Below are 22,221 nucleotides of genomic sequence, written 5' to 3' on the forward strand. Positions count from 1 at the left end.
TGAAGACCTCTGTTTCCATTTACTACAGTAAACAAAAATCTCCAAAGACTGTTGCGCTTGTTTTTTTTGGTTTTTTTCCCAGATTGCATCAATATAATGGTAATCCCTAAGCCAGTGAACGACAAGCTCAATGACACAATCATTGAGACTGAACACGTCACATGTGGTTAATATGAAACCCCACCTCTCCCGTCATCAATCAAACATGGACTAAAAAAAGTTTTAAATAAAAACTTTCAAGTTATGTTCTTCTTGGCTCGGTCAAGTAGGGATAATAACATATCGGATAGACAACCACGGTAAGAGCTCAAACGTTGGTTGCATTATCCCATGGTGTTTTCGTGTTTCTCACAGGCCTTACGCATGTAAAGGGCAGGCGACTTAAGGAGGGGGTGTACTAGCGACCCTTTTTAAAGTGGTAGTGATGGAAACAAACCTTCAGCTGCATTAATTGGGCAACAAACTGATTAAAGAACAAATCAAAGTACATGTATTTTCAATGATACGGTAGTACTACACTAAGGCTCGTGTCAAACGTCGGGCTTCACATGAGCCGAACCTAATAACATCAAAGAAGACTGCTTTGTTATCCATTGTTTCAATTTGGTTCGGCTCATGTGAAGTTCGACGTTTGGCCTGAGCCTAACTCAATGATAAAGCCGGGCCTGCAAAAGATATTGTTAAAAGTGACACTCTTCTTTGACTTTATTTTTGCGTCCGATTCAAAAGGAGAAAAGAAGAAAAAGATTTTGTAAAATTTCATACAACGGAAAGATAAAATATATGCGAATGGGTGTTATCCTGCCCTATAAGACGAGGTCCCCCCCTCATTGATATATTTCTTGCGAATGCCTGCACAACTTGTCCAAAGAATATCCAAAAATATCTGAATTGCATTAATTTTTTTTTAGAAATCTTCATGTTTTCCACTCGACGTGTTTATCAAACAACCTTAATTACCAAGTGGGTAATGAGTGAAATCCCCTCTAGACATTCAAGGCCTGTTCGTGACCTGTATTTGATTGCGCAGTTAATGAACTTGTCAAAAAGAGAACTGTCTTATAACATAAAATTGTTTGTGTCTTTACAAACAAGGCGCATTCATTTGGGTCTTGGAGAATTGCTTTTGTCCATGTGCTTTTAGGATCAAAGTTCAGGCACCAGTGTGGCGCCCGGTGTGTAAAGGACGATACTTTTAGGGTAATCTCTTTCATTATCACGTAATGTGGAACTGTGCCCTTTTAAAAAAAATTCAACAAAAGTTTGGATTTCTTCATACAGCAAAGACGAAGAGGTGGGGTATATGGTTGCCAAAAAGAAAGAGATATCTTTGTGACCTTTTCATGTCCGAATAGAAATCATATCACAGGATTTGGACCTCGTCTACGTCACTGCTGTTGCCAGGGCGATCAAATAGACGATGGGTCTTTTGACAAGGCCATTTGCAGGACATAATCACGTGACTGTTACGGGAGGGGAAGAAAAATCGAACTTCCTTTATTCAAAATCATTTTACTGGATTACTAATGTCATATCCAAAACCTTTTTTTCAAAATGCTTTATTTTCCCTTGTAAGATACTTTCGATTTCAAGTTAATAAGCAATTCAAAGTTTGTATGCGATCAAGCAGGGGTCGTCCTTCACGAATTTGCAAGATGTGATCCTATTTGAGGGCACACATGTGTAGCAGCAGAGCCTTCCCCTAGGGATCTTTGCAGGAATTGATTCGTTATCAAAGTGATATTTCATTGATGACGTGATTGTTTGACGCCAATTGGTGTCATTTACTACCACTACCAGAATCCCTTGCGCACACACTTTCTTTTCTTAGAAAATCAGCAGCAATTGTCTTACTGTTCTCATGAGGAAATACATATTTAATTGAGGAAATTTGCAAATCACTTTCTTACCATTTTTATTTTCTCGTTTCAATTCGTTTTCAATTCGCGTATTATTTAACTACCAATTTATAATATTCACTTAAATACCCTAGCTTTATTTCTTATAATTAGTTAATTAAGCTATTTATTAATTTCTTAGTTTTTACTTCTTGATTGAATATTTTTGGCTTTTTAGATTCACCTCCTTCCATACATCGATTCACTGCTCAAACCACATTCACTCGAGGCTGAAAGGGTAGTTTTCAAAGGATTATTCAGCTTTGAACCTTGCAGCCTCGGTTGAATGCTTTGTCTTTGACCAGTGAACCAATGTATGGAATTTCGTACGATTGAAATAATATATTTTAATATTGAATATTCTTTAAATATGATGGCATCTTTTGGAACATTGTTGATGTCTAAAACGTATGATGTTCAGTCTGTAAGATATAAAACTTGATGCATCAATACATTGATAAGTAAAACTAGATTTACCACTGGAAGCCCAGCCAACGAAACGTGCCCACTTTAACACAGGTATCCCAATGCAGAATGTATCAAGAAATGTGTTCATGTAAGATCGAGGGCTAAAAGTAAGGATTGGAAATTGGGTTTCCTGTGGTAGAACGTTAACCCACGACTTCAATGGTCAAACTTGTGTACATGCGGACAAAACGCGAGCGTGTTCTTTCCCCCGCCAAAATTCGATATTTGATTCTTTGCGCCCTGGTAGCCATGTTGAAGAACAGAACACGAGAATCCTTCTCATTCAAGGAATTATGATTATTTTCTTCGTATGAGGAATTTTAATGATCTTGTATTGCCATGCTGGAGGACAGAACACGGGAATCCTCCCCCCCCCCCCCCCCCCCACCAATTCTTTCACTCGTTCATATAAGTGATTTTAATAATACCACTGCTACAAACCAACATAATCTCTTTCCTTCGATCAACTAAATCCTTTCTAACAAAAACAAAGTGATTTTTAATGCTCCCGCCTGTCATCCAACATGGGTCCTGTCACGTGATCATACATACATACATAACTTAATTCCATGATTTAATCCAGAACCCCACTGAAGGCTCCATCGCTCTCTTCTATTATTGGTTTGGTTTTTGAACCAGGGGATGGACTCGACGTCCCTGTTACGATTATAATAGCAAAATCAAAAACATGTCAGAGCTGCCACAAAAAGAAACGACTAGGCCGTTTGCATGATGGAATCATTTTACTACCACTACCAATTTTCTTTCTTATTCAAATTTGTATTTCCTTATGAGAATAGGAAGACAATTGGTGCTAATTTACTGAACAAAAGAATGTGTGCAAGGGATTATGGTAGTGGTAGTAAATGACGCTATAATGCAAGTGTCCTATTCCACAATCACAGTGATCTATCTTTATACAGAAGCTTCATGCGAAGTTTTGACAAGCAGTCATCCCAAGCGCTGAAATTGGTTAATAGGATGCATATTGTCAATTCCGTACCGTGACCGCGTCACGAAATCTACTCTACGACTTACCTGACGTGACGCTGTGTGTGGGTGAGCTGGGAAGATCGATAGGGGGGTAGTGTGCCTCCATCTTCTTGATCACAAGTGCAGCCATTCTTTGTTGGTCTTCTTCTCTGGTGTCGTTAAACAGTCTCATACATGTGTCGGTTACCTGGTGAGGACAATACTTTAACAACTCAGAACAACCAGGTGTTGATAAAGAGTCAACATCCTGTTGCCATGGAAACTTATTTCTTGGGGCTGCCTATGACGTCATAGCCGCCATCTTGGTTCACTCTTTTGTTATACCAACCAACATGGCGGCCATTTTGAATGTCCTTTCCTCTTCTCAAGGAAAGTAATGGATGCTCCTATTTTACTAACAGTTGACTGATGAATTCTAAGGGTAGGATTTTAGCAATCCCAATGGAATATGTTGGCTCACCTCGACAATGTAGTCCTTTTTATCCTTGCCCTGAATAACTTCAACGCATAAAATGTCCAGTCCACCGAACAGCTCACTGCACTCGTCTGCCCACTGCTTGTATCTGCGATACGAATCAGAGTACGATATACGCCCTATTAAACGGTCAACTCTATTTAGCGACTAGTTGTCAAAGTCCCAAATGCTTTTTGTTTGCAGTAGTTTATACCTCTGTTAAGCGATCAACCTCTAGTATAGCGTCCATTTTACAATGCTCCCGTTTCGAGTTCTGTGTTGCTTAGTGTAAGCCTCGATTTTGTGCAGTATATTCGTGTGTTTCAGTGAAGGTTTGTGGAGTCTTAAAGTGTTTGTATTGTTGAAGCTGTGCATTCTTTACTTTACCGTTAGTGAACATTTAGACACTAATATGTAGGTAGCCATGTTGACTGAAACAATAAATTTCTCCCGTGTGGCCTGTACTTGTTAAACATGTTCGATGACAATAGACGACTTGCACTAACAGTACACGTGACCCCATCCCCCTTAAAACGAATAAATGAGTCAAAATGACTCCAGAAATGGAAAGAGCATCTCAAATTTAGTAAGAGAACGAAGTTTCAGCTCGAAATGTTGACTATAGAAGAAATGACCTTAAATATATAAAGTCAAATTTTTTACAAGGATTTGTATGGGAAAAGTGTTGGCTGGTAAGCTTTTGCCATCCATCACATTTTCCCATACAAATCCTTATAATACATTCAATTTTATATCTAATACCATTTCTCCTGTTTCGCTTATTATTAGCTGAAACTCAGCTTCCCTACTGATGCCGAGATGCTCTTTTCATTTCTGTTTTTTATTTTGACAAAACTGCTCATTTTAAGAGAGGTAGGGTCACGTGACCAGTTAGTACAAATCGTCGGTTCTCCTACCTTTCTGTCAGTTCGATTTCTTCCAACACAGCTGATCCAGTGTTCGTTTTCCAGTTATCAGAAATGGATGTTCTCCTGAAAAGGACGGTAAAATGTATGAGGAGTGAAGGAATAACATATAGGAATAAAATATAGGACAAGAAAAAACATTATTTGAGTTTCTTGCTGTATAATAAATCAAGGAATTTCGTAATACGGTTTCATACGAGTTATGTGGAAAGCGATACGACAACTTGGCGTAGCCCGTACTATAGCCGTAACGTATCTTACCGTAGCCGTAACTACGCGTTGTGATTGCATGAATTACTGGAAAACAATGGAAAGCCAATTCAATGTTACGGCATGTCGCACCGTGAACGTGCTTTAATCAGTCCAGTACTGTATGTTTCACACTCATGCCAAAACCGGCAGCAGAGATAGCGCATTTTTTATGATTATAGAGATACGATAAAATAACCACACTATTGTAGTGTCTTAATACAGGCGTAGATAGTTGTGATTTTAATCTTGTTGAAAATATGTATTAATTGGCTTGACTTACTTGAACGCGCGGCAATGGTCACCGATTTTCTGTATTCTAATATCGCATTTTCCCGCCACAAAAGGTTCTGTGGTGGCGTAATTACCAGACAGAGCTACAACACTGGCGATGTCTTGGAAACTACGATGATTTTGGACACAAACCTACAAAATATAACAAGAGCAAAGACTTTGGATTCTATAGTTTTTAAATCTTGGGTGTGTTTTTTCCCCATTTCATATCACGTGTCATTCCCTAGAGTATCATTTTTTTGTTGTTGAACGGTTGCGCATGGGAAGACACATGAATGTGGATTCAACTCAAACAAAGAATCTTAATCTCAAGAGAATGACGCGTGGTCTGAAATGGGGAAACATTACACTCAAGATTAAAGAGTTATGGTGGAGAGGTAAAGAAGTTAGAGCAAGGCCGTGTGGAAGAGATAAATAACGTGTGCAAACGCGCCAAATCACTTATGGAAAACATATATAGCAATAAATATAAAATTACATTTCACACAAAGAACATTTGGGGATGCTATTTTAATTAGGTCTAGGAAATCTATTTCTAATTTTACATTCTACTAAACGTCTACACAAACATATTGCCTTCACATGTGTTACGGTGCTCTACAAATGGTTAACCAACTACAGGTAATTTTTAGACTAAGGAAAACCAAAGGAAACGGTTCCTTCCAAAGAAAACGAAATTGACGACGCCCTACCTTGCCATATCCAGAATTCCCATGTCCTACTTTGACTACCACTGGAAAACGAGGGGTAATTAACTGTAAAAATAGAAAAAAAATCCTTGATAAAAATCTGTTTTTCTTTCCAGCTAAAAGATAAACTTTGTAGAGGAAGGAAGGAAAGAAGGGGACTGGCTGTTGCAGCCATGACGGCGGGAAAGGCGGTGAGTATTGAACAAGATAAAATAAGGAGGATCTCGGAAGGGTCATAATGGTTATAATAGTACCACAGCGTGAGGATGCGAGCAGACAGAGGCACAGGACATTCAATAAGTCAAGGCTAATTATCGTGATCACGATTCATTAGAGACCTTTAGCATGAGGTTTACCGCTAACTGCTAGGGATCAGGCCCCAAAACACACCCGCAAACACGGAGAAACACTCAACATCAATGAAATTCAATGTGGTGGCTCTTCCAGCAACAACTTCGTCATGATAACGCCTTGCTAAATGTCGAACGTTTGACGGAAAACGTCTGACATTGAACTGCAATTTGAGGTTTGCGGTACATAGCAAGAACTTCGTGCTAAAGGTCTCTATTATTATAAGCTTATTATAAGCTTATTAGGACTAAAAGTTACAGTGCTTCTCATTTGAAAAGCATAAGCGCGGAATCGTACAATTTCCCGTCGCGTCAAAATAGGGTTTGGCGGAAGTCAATGCCGTGTTTCCATGAAATTGTGGGAAAACACAAAGTTTTCAAGGGCACGTGCCTATGGAATGGCATTCAAACGCCTTTATCGATTTCCACGAAAACTTCCTTTGCCGCGACGCGCGACAACTACGCGCCGCGTGCTATCATAAACGTCACTTTACATTAATAACTTCAAACACTAGTTATAAACTAGTTCAAAGCTTATTAGATTTTGACATAATGTTTGTAATGTTTGGAACACCGCTGCAGTATTCTTGGGGTGCATGTTACGTCATAGCCGCCATGTTGGTTAACGATAACAAAACATTCCAACTTAAGCTTTTCTTGTTAGGTCAACCAAGATGGCGGCTGGTTCATTGTCTAAATCAGAAGGGATTTTTCGGTCACGTGGTTGCACCCCAAGGATAGGCCAATACTCGATTTAGCAAAACTATACTTTTTATCATTGCCGGCAACTCCAGCCTCGGCTTGAAACTATTATTCGTCGTCACTGAACGGAACTGTAAAATAGAGTATTACATACGTGGAAACTGAGTAAGGGTTGATAGATAGAAGATGCTCTCTCACTAGCTTGCCATCTAGTAGTCTCCTTAGCAACTGTTTTTAGTCTCGTCCCATTCCCCCTTGTAGTCAGGTTGTAGGTGGTTGGTCTCATAGCGACATTAACACTAGAGAGGGGAACAATATTTGGAGGAAAAATATACGACTAGAAAATCATTTTATAAAAGATTCCGTTTTCCATATTTTCGCATATTACATCGATTGATTCCCATCAAGTGGCCACCATTGTATAAGAAATCACAGATGAAAAGATAACCTTCAGTTGGAAAATTTTCAGCAAAAAGATTTGTAAAATCTTCAGGAAATGATTACTTTTGTGTCCTAAGTTAGTTATCGTGTTAACAGATGTATTTGTTGTGATAATATTGACAGAAAAATGCTAAATAGATGGTTGGCATTTTCTGCGTAGGTGGTATTTAGCTCCAATGGGTTTTCCAGCAGGTTTTTACGAGAAATTTTAAAAACACGTGGCGCCAGTAGAAAGTGCAGACGACTGAGTCTGCTTACTTGGTTGTATGAGAGTTTTATAGAAATCTAAATGACCAAACTTTTCTGCGAGAGGGGCCGCTGCAGAGTGTGAATTCAGTAAATTAAATCCGTCTACACAAGACAAAAAAATACTGATTTAAAAAAAAGGCTGGAAATTTGAGCAAAGGTTTCTAGAAAGTAACAAACAAACTTTCGACTTTAAGGTAGTCGTTTTCCAAATTTCTAAGTTACCAAAGACAGACAATCATAGGAAGACACTGTAAACCCCCAGCATCGTCCAGGTTTTTGTTGAATGAAAGATTGATGGCCAAGGTCAATCATGTTTCGTGGTTGAAAAACAAATGTCAATCCAAGGTCAAACCAACCAGCGTATGTAATTTAAAGTTTTCTGAAGAAATACTTGAACTTTTTGGACCTTTTACTATTCTTCACAATGGGAGTGCTAACCAACTTCATTATTTACGAACAATTTGTGGCGTGTTTAAAATCGGAAGCCAAAAAAAAAAAAAAAAAAAGAAAAAAATGGCGACGTTGACATAAATATTGATATCTTTTTAATATGATTGTACCTCGAAGGACACTGTTATTAATGACGTGTGTTTTCAATGTGAAAACTAAAAAAACACTGATATGAATTCAAAAAGAATTTGATGCTAGAATTTTTGCTGCTTTGTGATATTGTTCTTGGAATTTCAAAAATTAAATCGTGAATTCCAAAACACCCACTCTCGCTCGTAGTCCCACGAGGTAGAAGCTTCTTCGGCACGAATGGATTGAAGCGGGAAAAAACTTTTGCAAATTCGTGGCAGAAAAGCGTCAGACGATATACTGCACGGCTTTTGAATTTGGACGAAAGAAATTGGATTATACCTTATTAAAAGTTGATCAAGAGTTCACCAGCCATAACGACCCTAATAATCAAGCTGGTATGAAAAGGGTTTTTATTAATTGCCGAAGAACGGAAGTGAAAACGAGGGCTGAAAGAATCACAGCCCATGCCGCTGACAATATCCACTTAGACGTAATATCAAATTACATATTTAATTGAATCAGAACTTTTCTTTTCTATGATACTCTGGCACTACACATTCTACTAACGATCTGGATCCTACATCACAAGATCTTCACTGTGAAGAACCAAGGAACTAATATGGCGTTGTGGGAGACTGTTGTCGTGCTTCTATGTGTCATTACGATGACCAGTGCTTGTTCTTGTATGCCAGCTCATCCACAAGAACATTTCTGTCAAGCACAGTTCGGTAGGTAAAATATAAAAACCTTAACATACATTTCCTTGTACAAATATAAGACATTTTTAAAAAGCTAGTGAGCTAAGGCACCTGCGTTTCAAATTCATCTTTCATAGTATGACTTGATTAATTAGTATCCTGAGAAGTAATCGTGGCTAATGGACCACACTTGAGCTGAGTCAAGTAAAGTAAAAGAGGGATGCCTCACTTGGTATAAGTCGAGAGAACTTTATCAAGTTACTTAAATATTTAGAGCTCGTTCCACTTCGCTGTAGGTTTTTCCACAACTTCTGAGATTCTTCTCACGTAGAAGATCATGAGCCACGCGACTAATCAAACTAACTTCTCATGGACAAAAAGAAAATATTTTTTGAATTTCACTGAGTTCTTTTTGAAACAAGGTTTACAAATCCCTGAATTTTTCTATCACTCCTCTAGAGGATAAGAGAGTTGATGTTATCAAAATTAATGATGCTGGCTTGCAGCAAAATGTTATCTAACGTGGTAGCTACAATCAGTCGAAGCAAGCGACTGTCTAAAAATAGCCCATCTACAGAATGAGTACAGATAGATGTCAAGGCATAAAGTCAATAAGCAGAAAGTAACAGCCATTTTAGGCTGTCACACTAATTCGTTCTAAACTCCGAGAGCTCTAAAGCTTCTTTGTACTTAAAAAATATTTGGATTATCACTAATCCGATTTATTAGAACATAGTGTTTGGTCCCTGAGTCCAGAGCGCAGAATGTTCTGTCTAGAAAATGCGTCTTTCAGAACGTGACTTAATTTGACAGCAAATCTAAGATGGTCATGACTTGATCATCCCTGATTAAAATGGGATGGTCGGTCAATGAGTATATAAGTATCTTGGATATCCAGATGGCAAAAAAATGTCTTATTTAGGTCGCTAACGTGGGTCGAAGGCTGCTATTCTCACAGCCGCTCATACCTGTGTCAACAATTCATGCTGTTGGATTTCTCTATTACCTGGAGTAACCTTATTCTCGTAAATCGAGCCTTTTTGAGTGCTAGGAATTTCATTTAGCTCCGATTGAACCATGTAAAATATATTTGATAACACATTAAAAAATTCGCGGCTTGGACATTGCGTGATAAACAGGGCGAGAAAATTAGTACAGTCTCCTTTTCACAGCATGTAATGTTCCCCTCCACACGCACAACTATTTATGAAAGTCACGTTAACTTAGCAAGACCGTTTGCTTGGCTCCCGATTTAGGCTATTCTCGGCTCTGGAAGTCCAGGTCTTTTTTTTCTTTGCACGTTGATCCAGAGAGTTATGCTAATTACTTTATCAATGTCGGCTCCTAGGGTGACACTGCCCACACTTAACGATATTTTCATTTTGAACTCCAGTTTTCAATGCTTTATAAAAATAAACTCCCACACGTAATAGCGTGAATTATTTGGTAAAATCACATTCGTGGCGTTGTTGTGGTAGATAGTATTGGTCATGTAGGTTCGATGGTGTAACTCGGGAAACTAAGATGTTGTAGAGAACTAGTTCATGGCAACAGCTGTTGAAAGGAAAGAAAATAGGGGAATAAACGAAAGAAAATGGAAGAAAATAGAATGCTATTTTTCCAAACTCTTCCAACTGAGAATACAAATATATCAAAGCAATCAAAGAAATAGAGAGCGGCAGAGAGATATGACAACAACAACAGCAAAAAGAAGGGAAAAAAAAGAGAAATATTGGAAGGAAAAACACACTTTCAGTCTTCTTCATGAAAAATGTCACTAATTTCCGATGTACTGTGATATTCTGCTCTCTTACTGCTTCACTTAATGAAACAGCACATATACGTAGTTCTAAAGCGGTGTACGACTGAATTCTCGGTTCACCGGGAATCGCAGTTAATACAGCTGATAGCTAATTATTCTTCAATCACGGCTTATAACGTTCAGTCCAGCATCTGTGAGGGGTGGAGTAAATTCCTTAAAGCGTCATCCGTTTCCAGACGCCATTATCCTCTCGTACTTGGACCAGTTGTGGCTTCCGTTGTAATGTATTGGGTTAGTGTCCTCTGTACGAATATTGGACAGCCAATTAACATGAATGAGTGAAAAATGCAAGGCAGTTGAAAAGCGCACGATTTATTAGACAGATTTGGAAAACACGTTTTTTTCTTTAATTCCGCAAACGCGGACAGACATGTATGACAAAGTTTTCATCGTGTTCCTGTATTACACTTTACCTTTGCAAACCTTCTCACCAAACACAAATATTAGTTTTGTTTATCCTACTACTTGGCAATTCACTAAATCTTTAAATAGTTTTTCAGTTGCCAACTAAAGTTTCGCGTTTACCGTCAAAATAAGTTGTTTCAAAAACCCTTCGGCATTCATCGAGAGTTTTTTTTGAACCGTCTAGAAATATTCCAACTCAAGTCTAGATTGTTTGATTTTTCAGTTAGTTTTTACGAAAGAATAACCGTTTGAAGATGTTTTAAACTTTTTACTTTGAGAGCCATTCTTTTTTTTTATTTCGTTTAAATGCGATAAAAAGTTTTTTGTTAGTTGGGAATGAGAGTATTTATTTATCGGCCAGGGTACTTGAATCCATCTCTCTTCAGTGTCCAAGGGAAACAGCCAATTTCCTTTTTAACCTAATGGAAAATTCTTTAAAAGTTTGTTTGGACTACTCCTATTCTTAAAAAAGTCAATGAAACTAAGTGTAGTGATTGCAATGTTTTCCTAAGGTCATTTCGTTATAAAAAATGCAAACAAATTTGTCATCAGTTTTAAATATTTTAAATGGTTTTCAGTTTAGTTTACTCAGATATTCAAATCTTTTTCAACGCAGTCGGGATTCTATAGTAATATTCATTGGCTGACGAGGGAATTCTATGGAAAATCCATGATCTGTTACTGCAACTCGCTACTGATTAAAGCATTATTTCAGTGATTGTTTTGTTCAGGGAAAAATTAAACAGGCGAAGAGTGTATTTTGCTGTCTATACAGCCAAAACATCCATTCCCGTTGTTGTTTTTTCTATGGCTTTGTAAGGTTTTCGTGATGCGGTTCGGTATTGGAATCCATGTGTGGTTTCCGCTCCTATTATAAAGATTGTATACAAACTGCTGGGAAGAACAATCCAACTGCGAGGTAATGTTTAAACACAATCGTCCACTGGTATTTCCGACTCCAGAAATTATTTTTACACAAAGATAGGCGTCAAGATGCAGCGACATGGCGAGTTTGGTGCCGGTCCGGACGACCAATGATATATCGATTAATCAAACAGAGAAAGAGAAGAGGGGAAATCTATGAAGGCATTTCCTTAGTATATTAGATTTTACCCGGGAATTCAGAATATATAAGGCACGAAATTCTGTAACAAGCGAAAGTGATGTGAATTAATTTGATCGACGGCATCTAACTTTTTCGTAGAAACTCGAAAACTGGGTGGGTCCTTCTTTGCATACCACTCATATCGTATCTGCCAAAGACCTTAGAACTTCAAACCAGTGATACCAAGCCACGAATTACAGCGGGAAAATCTAATACAATTACAGGAAGACTCTGAGATAGTCAATGGTTCTTTGAAGTGGGCAGAAAGCGTTTCCTTATCCCGGAGGCAACTTCCTGAACGATCCCGTATACCAGTAAATCCGGTCGATCTATATATACCTTAGGATACGTTTCTAAAGACGAAAAAAAATCTTTTCTGAAAGAACTGAGCCACTTTAAATTGTTCTCAGGGTAGTATTTAGTTAGATCCCAAGGTTCTTCCGGAGCAAAACAAACTAGGTGTTAAGTCAAAACATTTTATGCAACATTACAGTACACGCCAAAAGTTTTCAAATGGATTTCCGGTAACTCAATTAAAGGTGTAATAGTACTTTAATGTAAGCAAATAGCTTCGTGAAGTGGTGTAATTTGGCCCCCTGCCTCGTACAATATTAATATTCTACTCCAGAAATTGTTTATTAGTGAGTTTTATTACCAAAGGGGATATCTACTGATCTTTTTAGGTTATTAAGATATCGTGGTGTAGATTGGCTATTACAGAGGGCTTTCGGGGCAGCCCTGTTATCAGGCAAAACCTTGAAATGAAATCTCTTCACGTGTTATTCAAAAAGTCAGTCGTATTCTTCCAGCGCAACAACATAGCTCCCGTTAAACAAAAAGCCTTTTGAAGCTCTCCACGTGATTCAGGCCCATGAGAATTGCGAATGATTTATGAGAGATTTATGGAAAAGTCAAAATCAGGTCAAGGAGAAGTAATAGAACCTAATCTTTTTCCAGACAGACAGAAAAGAAAGAAAGGAAATATCTATAGGAAATATTAGCCAAATAGTTGAAGGATAAACTGACGTTTTCTACGTCTGAAATAAACGTCAAATACTCAGAGCAACTGCAAAGACAAACTTAAGAACGGGTCAATGGGTCTTTCCCATCAAGACGATGAGAAAGGAAAGAAAATCATACATTAAGGAAGTATTAAGGTCAATAACATTCTAGAATCCAAATTCCATAGCGTGCGTCCGAATAAGACTTTCAAACACTTGAAGTCAAAAACAAGATAGTCGCCTGTATCAGCGGAGCAAGGGGATTGCTTAGGCCGGAGGGAGAGGAGGAGGGGTCTTCTTGTCACGCTTGAATTTTTGATCTGAATCTTCTTTATGATCGTTCATGCCTCAATTCTGGGGCAATGGTTTCTAAATGGTTTTCTATTGGAATTTTACACTACTAAAATTAGTGCACTTCCACAATTTCTCATAACGAGTTACCAACAGACGTCAAAGAGTGAGGCGTTTCTAGAATACAGCTGTGCCCTTGTAAAGATGTTCACTGATTCTTTCTTGATTAATACTCATATTTCCCCGTAAGGCTGCAAACGTTCTTTGATCCATCCCAATCCTTTCCGTCTTCGCGCGCCGTCTGCTTATACACTCAATTGTATTTTTAACAAACGACTTAGTCTGTTATATATTTAGGGTCTGTTATATATTTAGGTAAGGATGACCAACCATACAGACCACCAAGGAAGCTTGGTTAGTTGTTCGACTGTTTGAAAAATAAATAGAGAAAGACCTCCCTTTGTTGTTTAAGAAAATATATCGAAATTTGTACGACACGGCCAAGCAAACGAAGGTCAGATTTAGTTGACCACCGCGAAGGGGCGAAGCGAGGCGTGTTTTCAAAATACGATTTTGCTCTATCAAAACAAACGATTACTTTGAATCGCAAAGATACTGGTATTCATAATTGGTATATTAGGAACCGTGGTCTAAGATGCGTCAGAGCGCATACTCAGTAAGATAAGCGCTTTAATTTGCCTTCCCGGGCTCTCTAGCTCGTCAGGCCTCCCCCATGTTGGTTGACTGATCCAACATGGAGGTCACGCCTATTCCACGTTATTTTAGTCATTTGTTGCGGGATTTGTTTCAATCATCAAATAAATGCAATAATTTTAATCAACGGTTCTAAACTAACTATGATGAATATAGTCTCCCTCGCATCCGTTTTTAGTGTCGTCACGCAACGCTCTCTCCCCACAACTAAAAAAACGGATGCGAGGGAGACTATGATGAATATTGAAGCTACGAATTTTGAACATGAGTTCAGTGAGCTTTGACGGGTAAAAACACGAAACGTACGTTGATGACCGCAATGCATTTTATGTCAAATCCATCCGTTCGATATATGAATTAGCCATTCCCTGACTTTTATCAGCCCCGGCAGAGGTTGTTTCAGAGTCTCGATAAAATTTTGAACTTTTATTTTTCACAAAAAAAAAACAAAAAAGAAAACAGGTTTCTGTTGAATCATTCTTATTATACTGTATTGCTGTTGCAGTTATTCGAGGAAAGGTCATCTCAGGTCCAGTACAAGTCCTTCCTGATAACTATTTTGTCTCAAGCAACGTCCTCGGACGCTTCCTCGCAGAGCGTGTCTACACATTCCGAATAACAAAGACGTACAAAGGAGCGGCGGCCATCAAGAAGACGGACAGCCTGAAGGTCTACGGGTCACGCGGCAGAAGTGTCATTACGAAGATTTATACACCATCAAAGCTGAACTCCTGTCGTGTGGACCTTGACGTTGGGAAGGTTTATGTCATCGCGGGATACATTGGAAGGAAAAAACTCTCTATTTCTGGATGCAGTTTAAGGATGGAGTGGGAAAAAATAACGAAGAAGCAGCGCTCGGGATTCGCGCGCAAATACGGCCGAAGCTGCGAGTGTGTTCATCAGAAATGCTACAAAGATTGCGGGAAAGAGTCACAAGAAATGGCGTGTAATTTTGAGATCTCTCGGAATCCAGCGAACGAATGTCGAGACAGATATGGATACTGCCAGTTGAGCAGTGATGGTAGAAGCTGCTCGTGGACGACGAATGCACTTTACAGAAAATGCATGAAGAAAATACCTTAACTGAAAATACCTTTAGAACAACAGGACATTAACAACTTACCGAATTAAAAGTGGCTATGTAAATTGTAGTCTCCCTCGCATCCGTTTTTAGTGTCGGTCGTCACGCAACGCTGAGAGGGAGCGTTGACACTAAAAACGGATGCGAGGGAGACTATGTAAATTGTGAACGCACGGGACATCTGTGAAGCCTCAGCCGAACTAAGTGAAGTTTTTTGTGCTTTATCAAAAACAAAAAATGAAATCGCCTTACCAAGACTCGAGCATAGATTACGTTTTTCTGTGCTTTATCAAAAACAAAAAATGAAATCGCCTTACCAAGACTTGAGCATAGATTACGTTTTTCTAGGCGGCATGTATTGAGCATGCGCATTTCGTTCTTACCTAGCACGAAATGGTTCAAGCTTGAGCACGAAAAGAAATTTTTCTTATAATACTTAAGCTTATAATAAGCTTATAATTTTTCTTATGTTGAAAAGAAGTTTTTCTTATAATTTTGACGTTTTATCGTTTCGTTGTTTATGGGACTAAGTTGGTATTAGCTTAGTGATAGATATGGTCAGGTAGAGACCAAGTTCGGCAATACTCATATGCAGAGCGTGGCGAGTCTTGCCGGCGAAACTGAATTGTATATAGAAATAGCAAAAACTACGAAACGCTATGCTATTTGTGTAACAAGGCTTTTTTTTTGGGTCAACAGAATGGTTTTCACTGGTAAAGCCGTGAAATACACCTTAGCGTATTAAGCACTACCTCACGATAATTCTTTCTTTTCTATCGTATTTTTGTGACTATAGTACACTCTAATTAGTACACTTTGTATCACGGGTTAATGAAAACCACTCTAATCATAAAGCATGTAAATAATGAAAATATTCATGTAGTTAATATAATCATAGTAATTGTAAGTAAGCTGAATATGTAAAAGAAATGCTTGACGTAATCCTATCGTGTGGCGTTTTTTTATAGAGTTGAAACGCTCTTACGCGATCTTTTAGATCTTTTAGATCAGTATGTACTTGCTGATCGTCATGTGTGTAATGAGATTGATGAATACCGCTTTCTTATCCAGCAATACCTTAAACTTCGTTAGAATGAGGGCTTTTATTGGCTAAGACGAAATTTATTATAGTGCGCAAGGCTGTGGACGAACTTCTTCGAGAGATGTTTGTGCTCCAGTCGTCAGCTGAATCAACGGTTGTGGATAAAATCGCGGGCGCACGTGCTTGGCATAAAAAAATACCCGCTGTGATTTCGAAAAATGCCAAGTCAGCTTAGTCTCCTACGCAGCCGCTATTAGTGTCGTCACGCCACGCTTACTCCTACTTAGGGGAGTAAGCGTGGCGTGACGACACTAATAGCGGCTGCGTAGGAGACTAGAGTCAGCTACGAAAGTGCAGATTTAAACAACGGCCCAGACTTCAGATTTTATGCACAATCAAGTTCAAACTTTCCATTTACATCAGCTTCTTAGCTACTCATTACTAATCACACACATGAGGTAGTAGTTTATTGGTACCCACCATTTCTTTGTAGTTTGGATAGTAAGCTTGTTCGATGAGTGGAAATTGGTCTTTTCCTAATCGTTTCATGATTTGTATGAGGTGCGCAAACTGAGGAAAAACAAAATGATAACAAGATTACATGATTGAAACAAAACTTCTAGAAAATCAGTCAGAACTCTTAGGTTCATGTCAAACATCAAGAGAAAATGAACTATAGTTCATATTCTTTTGCAAACATCGATCTTCACATGAGCAGAACCTAATGACCTCAAAGAAGACCGCCTTGTTATTCATTGTTTTGATTAGGTTCGGCTCATGTTCGATGTTTGACCTGAGCCTTTAGAGAAACTTTCAGAAATTTCGGTCAATGCTCTTTTCTGAAAAATTAAAAAGATTTATTTCGCCATCTCCCTTTGACCGCGTGCGTGTGATTGCAGCATATTTAAGAAAGAGTGTTGCAAGCCGCCTTAACAATTTTTGTTTGTAAAATTTAGTTTCTGGAAAAAAGACCTTATGCGCAGCCGAGCGCGAAGAAGTTAGATGAGGTGAGTTTCTAGAGAAAAAAAAGTCTTTGAATCCTTACCACCCATGGTTTTTCAGCGAAGTTGTAGATAGATTCGAGTGAGTTGATGCTGGGTACGTTACCAAACTGCAAGCCAAGGATAATGTTCCTGTAGTCCTCTTTGGGCCCAATTCCACGCACACTTTCGCGCACGAGCACAAAATCTGGACGAAACGATCTGGAAACGAATGCACAAAGATAGTAATGAGACTACCATTAACATACGGCGTGGATATTGCTATGACGAAGCACAGATAGTTTCTTGGAAGGCATGGTAAATGAATGGGATCTACTTCTTATATTTTTGGATCTCCATTTTTAACGTGCAGGGGGACTAGCTCAAATGGTAGAGCGCTCGCTTAGCATGCGAGAGGTACCGGGATCGAGAACCGGGTCCTCCAAGCGAAATTTCTTCTTTTTTTTTTTGCAAACTCATCTGTATGATTAGTCTATCTTTTTTTACATACGTTTTTGTAAAATGCTTTTGTTTGAAACGAAGAGAATATTGCGCTTGTCCTCGACTTTTGCATGATTTATTTCGTTGACTGAAAACACCTTTTCAATGAACTAATGGATCGATCCCCTCTGGAATCGACCATTCACGAGATATGTTAAACAAACATATGCATGAGAGGTACTAAATATTTCCATCGTCACTCCACTATTATAGTTCGGATCACTGCGAAAAATGGCCGTCCCGTCACATCTAGAAAATCGCACAGAGACCCAAGATGATCAATCTCATTTGGTTTCTCTTACCTAACGACCACAGTACCTTCTCGGCAGACTTGTATATCAACCATCGTGCCGCTGTCGGAGTATGACGCCAGATTCAAATCTGAAAACTCCGCCTAAAACAAAACCAGAAAACTAATTAAAATTTCCAAATGGTTTCAAGCATTTTAGTTCAACTAAATTTGAGAACAAGCTACTTTAATATTTTATAATTTACTAACTCAAACTGTGCCAGTTTGATAATCTTGAAAATTGCTTTTAGATTAAATGTGTTAATTTTTTATCATTTTTAATTCTGCATAGCGGAGTCAATTTTGTTCCTCGCAAATTAGAATAGTGAGACAAGTTTCGTGTTGTGCACCAATACACACGATGTAGCTATTACTAGAGTTGCGCGCATATAAGCATTTGGCATATGGAAGATACGAGTTATGAATATTTAAGTTATTTCATATATTTCAAAAAAAGTCGGTCCAATATGCGTGCCTTGCAGTGACCGATTTGGTTTTTTTTTTGGATTTTGATAGGGGGATTTTGTCTTCGCGCAATGTGATTGACCTGGTACATGCCTTGCCGTTTCACGTCCGTGTTCGTGCCTTGAGCTTTTCACAGTCATACGAAAACTGCTCTATAACCGCAAGTAGCAAACACTACGCATGAGTTGGATGAAATCAAAAATACTGATGGAAAGCCATTTCAGTGTTGCGCAGTTCATTCTTATTTTCTCGCCAGGGAATCAAACCGTCTCTACTGAATTCCAAGACATTCCTCCTTCTGCCTGCCGATATTTGAATTTCTTTTAGTATCATTTGGATGTACGTTTTTCAAAGTACTGTTGTGCAAAAAAGTTAAGAAAACTAATTAAAACTCGAAAAGGATTTTACAGAAGAACAGACTTTTGTTCGTAATAACCGCCAGAATTCATTACACGTTCCGCGCCATTTATTTTCCCGCCATTTTTTCGAGCATGCGCAACAGAAAGTTTTAGATGTCGAGCCATGGATGCACTGATGTACATAATTTCTCTTTCTTACTAATATCGAGATCCTCTTTATTTATGGGTGGGTAGAGGATTGGATCACGTAAATTGTTACTGCAAATGGCGGTTGGACATACATCCTCTTAAAACGCAATTTAGAAATGCTCTCAAATTCAATTTATTGTAAAGCCAATATCGGTGATTGTCGCGTTCTTAAGACCTCCATTATCCGGATAAAAATCTACTCGATATACTTAAATATATTCGGGTTTTTTTGTTGTGTTTTGTTAAAGGCGGTTTTTACAGCGACTACCTCAAAAAATATGCAAACCCTTTTTGGTTGAACGTCTTTAAGTGATCTATATAGAGCCTTATATGAAAATACAATCGGCTTTATCTTTGTTAACTGAATGAAAAGACGCGAATATGAGTCAACCTGAATCGTATTTATTGATATATCGTAAAAGTTTGTTTTAATCTTGTACAAGGATGTGGGCGGTTTTTGCACTCTCCTTCAGGAAATTTTGGTTTTTAGGTGTACATGTACTATAGAAGCCCTCTCTGACTGATCGTAAGCCATGGAGGAATTAGTTCTAAGGATGAAAGATCGATATTGAAAATCTAAAATGCGATGATTTTATCTCCAGGCAATGACAAGTGCAGAGATCTAAAACTGATAAACTGATTTATAGAAAACATTATCAACTGACACAGTCATTTCCTTTACTTCAAAACTAAACGTCACTGATGTATTTCGTAAAATATTTTCGAATAAGTCAAAGCTATCAAAATAAATCCGTATTTTTCAATTTTACCGACGAAAGATATGCCACATTTTCATCGATTTTGTATACTAAAACACACCTTAATGAATTTTCAATTAGTATTACTTTACAATATTTTTTCTAAGTGAAAATTCGTATGATTTAAAATCATTTCAATCTGTAAGGTGGCCATTTCTTAATGAATCTCTAAGCTTTAATATTTTAGCTACTGCTGAAAGATTTATGACACTGCGATTAAGCCATAAACTAAAACTTGAATGCTAATTTTTTCGACAATGTTATGGGTTTAATAAACATCAACTGAAATATTTTCCCCTTTATTCCATTTATTCCTTTTATCTTCGAGTAATAAAACATTTACTTAAAATGCAATATTTTTGAAGCAAATGTTTTGGTTTTTCTCACCTGTTCCACACGAATATCGTACGATCCATTGTGCATGGTTTTTCCTTTAAAGATCTTTGCCCTGAAAAGAAAAACAGCAATTTATTTCACTGTGACCCGAGAAATCTGTAAACAAACAGTAGTACAGTGTGACACTTGAATATTCTTCACTAATTGAGCATTTTTTGGAGTTCATTTTGGCTTCGATATTGACTTCAAAATACCAAGAAAGTCCATCAGAAAAAATTGCAGAAAATCTCTTAATCTTAGTGTAATGACTCGAGGAAGGAAGTCTATATTGTTAAGACGATATGTTGAACGTAATTCGACGAGAGGAATTCCGAATTTATATTAAGAGAAGTGCTACTTATTTGGAAGAGATTACTTCACTATCTTGCCTTGGCATTGGCAGCCAAAGGTTTTGTTTTTGTGGCCTCTGACTGTTAACCTAAAAAGGATCAAGTCGTTTGCAAGACGTTTTTCAGTCTCAGAGGACCGCCTTGATCTTTGATCATGAGGATATTCCCAAGTAGTTCCAGAAAAACCATTCATTTTCTACACTAACGGTGAACAATGATTTATGTCAATTTCAAGGTGAACTACAAGTATACGACTTGAAAAAAATATTTTCAAATATCCCACGAAATTGGCATTGACTACATGAGCTAAAAGCTTCCCTTACCAGTCGTTCTCGGCAGAGTCGATGACAAGCAACACCTTGGAAGGTTTCTTAGATGCTGATGAGTTCTTGTTCACATCTTCCTTGGAGCTATGAGTGCTTGAATGTTTAGAGCTAGCACTGTGCTCTTCTCTGTATCTTTCCTGTGCTTGCCTCAAGTTAGTGGCAATCTGCCCCGTGTTGGTCTTGAGCTTTTGCCAAAGTTCCATAACTAGCGACGGTAAAGCGACTTGTCAAACCCGACTTCAGAATGTTGTTGTGCTATTTCGTCCGTTCCTCTGTATTGCTTATGCTTCGCTTCCTACTTGAAATTTCACCACAACAAACATAACATTAAACTTGCCAGAAAATTTTGCCAGAGATTTTAGCGGACTTCTTCCAAGCAAAAAATTTTCTAGATACTAAATTGCTCTAGGCTTCAGGTATATAATTTCTAACCAAGCCCTTAGCATGCAAACAAGCTTTGAATCATCAGTCGTGATGAATATTAGGAGAGATTAATATTCAACGAGTCCACCACTATACACCTGCTGCAGAGAGCTCCCTTCATCAATGACAATGGTCATTGTACACCAACCAATTGAATTAGAACTCATTAAAGATATCTGACGGTGAATATTATGAAGTCCATATTGACTGGTCTGAGTTCATTATTTCCAGATGTTTCAACAAATTGTTCTCAGTAATCTTGTACCTTTTCAAATGCCTATAAAACCATATAAAACCTTTGATAAAGAGCCATGTATAAAGATAATCTAGGTGGGTTTTTGAAACTTGACTATTCAGTGGCATAAGAATGTGGTTTTAAACCACAATGAGACAGCTATAAGATCTGCCGTATCAGTCATCGCGGTCATATCTCTAGTGAAGTGTTTTGCTATTCTCATGGCATTTAGTCCTAAGGTATTCCATTTAATGATCTGTGGATTGGCCAATCATGACGTCATTTCTCGACTAATATCTTGTCAATGAGAGTAGAAAGTCTATATTGAATATATTGTCACACCTGTTGGGAATGAAATAAGTGAGAATGTACGTAAAGCCGTTAAGACTTTGCTCGTTTTTTTTCCAGATCAGAAGCCCCTCCGTACTGAAGCATCTCTCATACTAGGTCTGTGAGCCAGCATATTCCAAGCGCGTCTCCCATTCTTGTTCTAGGAAGCAGCATATAGCCACACAAAAATGATCCCATTACTTTAGGAGATCGACCTCCCATACTTGGTCTGTGAGCCAGCATATTC

General features: G+C 38.2%; 2 protein-coding genes across 2 annotated transcripts; one reads left to right on the forward strand and one right to left on the reverse strand.

Moving 5' to 3' along the window:
- Positions 1-1,898: 1,898 nt before the first annotated feature.
- Positions 1,899-21,672, reverse strand: LOC116297556 (synapsin-2). The gene is made up of 12 exons (XM_031705805.2): positions 20,984-21,672; positions 20,323-20,383; positions 18,178-18,269; positions 17,440-17,596; positions 16,875-16,964; positions 5,975-6,037; positions 5,272-5,414; positions 4,731-4,805; positions 3,820-3,922; positions 3,405-3,546; positions 2,923-3,023; positions 1,899-2,320 (listed from the first exon to the last, which is right to left on the reverse strand). Exons 1-11 carry the CDS (start codon positions 21,187-21,189, stop codon positions 2,941-2,943), a joined length of 1,215 nt encoding a protein of 404 aa, XP_031561665.1. The 5' UTR covers positions 21,190-21,672; the 3' UTR covers positions 1,899-2,320; positions 2,923-2,940.
- On the forward strand, positions 8,651-16,294 carry LOC116297558 (tissue inhibitor of metalloproteinase). The gene is made up of 2 exons (XM_031705807.2): positions 8,651-8,963; positions 14,777-16,294. The coding sequence occupies exons 1-2, from the start codon at positions 8,855-8,857 to the stop codon at positions 15,352-15,354; spliced, it is 687 nt and encodes a 228-aa protein (XP_031561667.1). The 5' UTR covers positions 8,651-8,854; the 3' UTR covers positions 15,355-16,294.
- Positions 21,673-22,221: the final 549 nt, after the last annotated feature.

The sequence above is a fragment of the Actinia tenebrosa genome, unplaced genomic scaffold (genome assembly GCF_029948245.1).
Source record: "Actinia tenebrosa isolate PJP-AT-01 unplaced genomic scaffold, QUT_ActTen_1.0 PGA_scaffold6__47_contigs__length_16458017, whole genome shotgun sequence".
In the NCBI taxonomy this organism is placed as follows: domain Eukaryota; kingdom Metazoa; phylum Cnidaria; class Anthozoa; order Actiniaria; family Actiniidae; genus Actinia; species Actinia tenebrosa.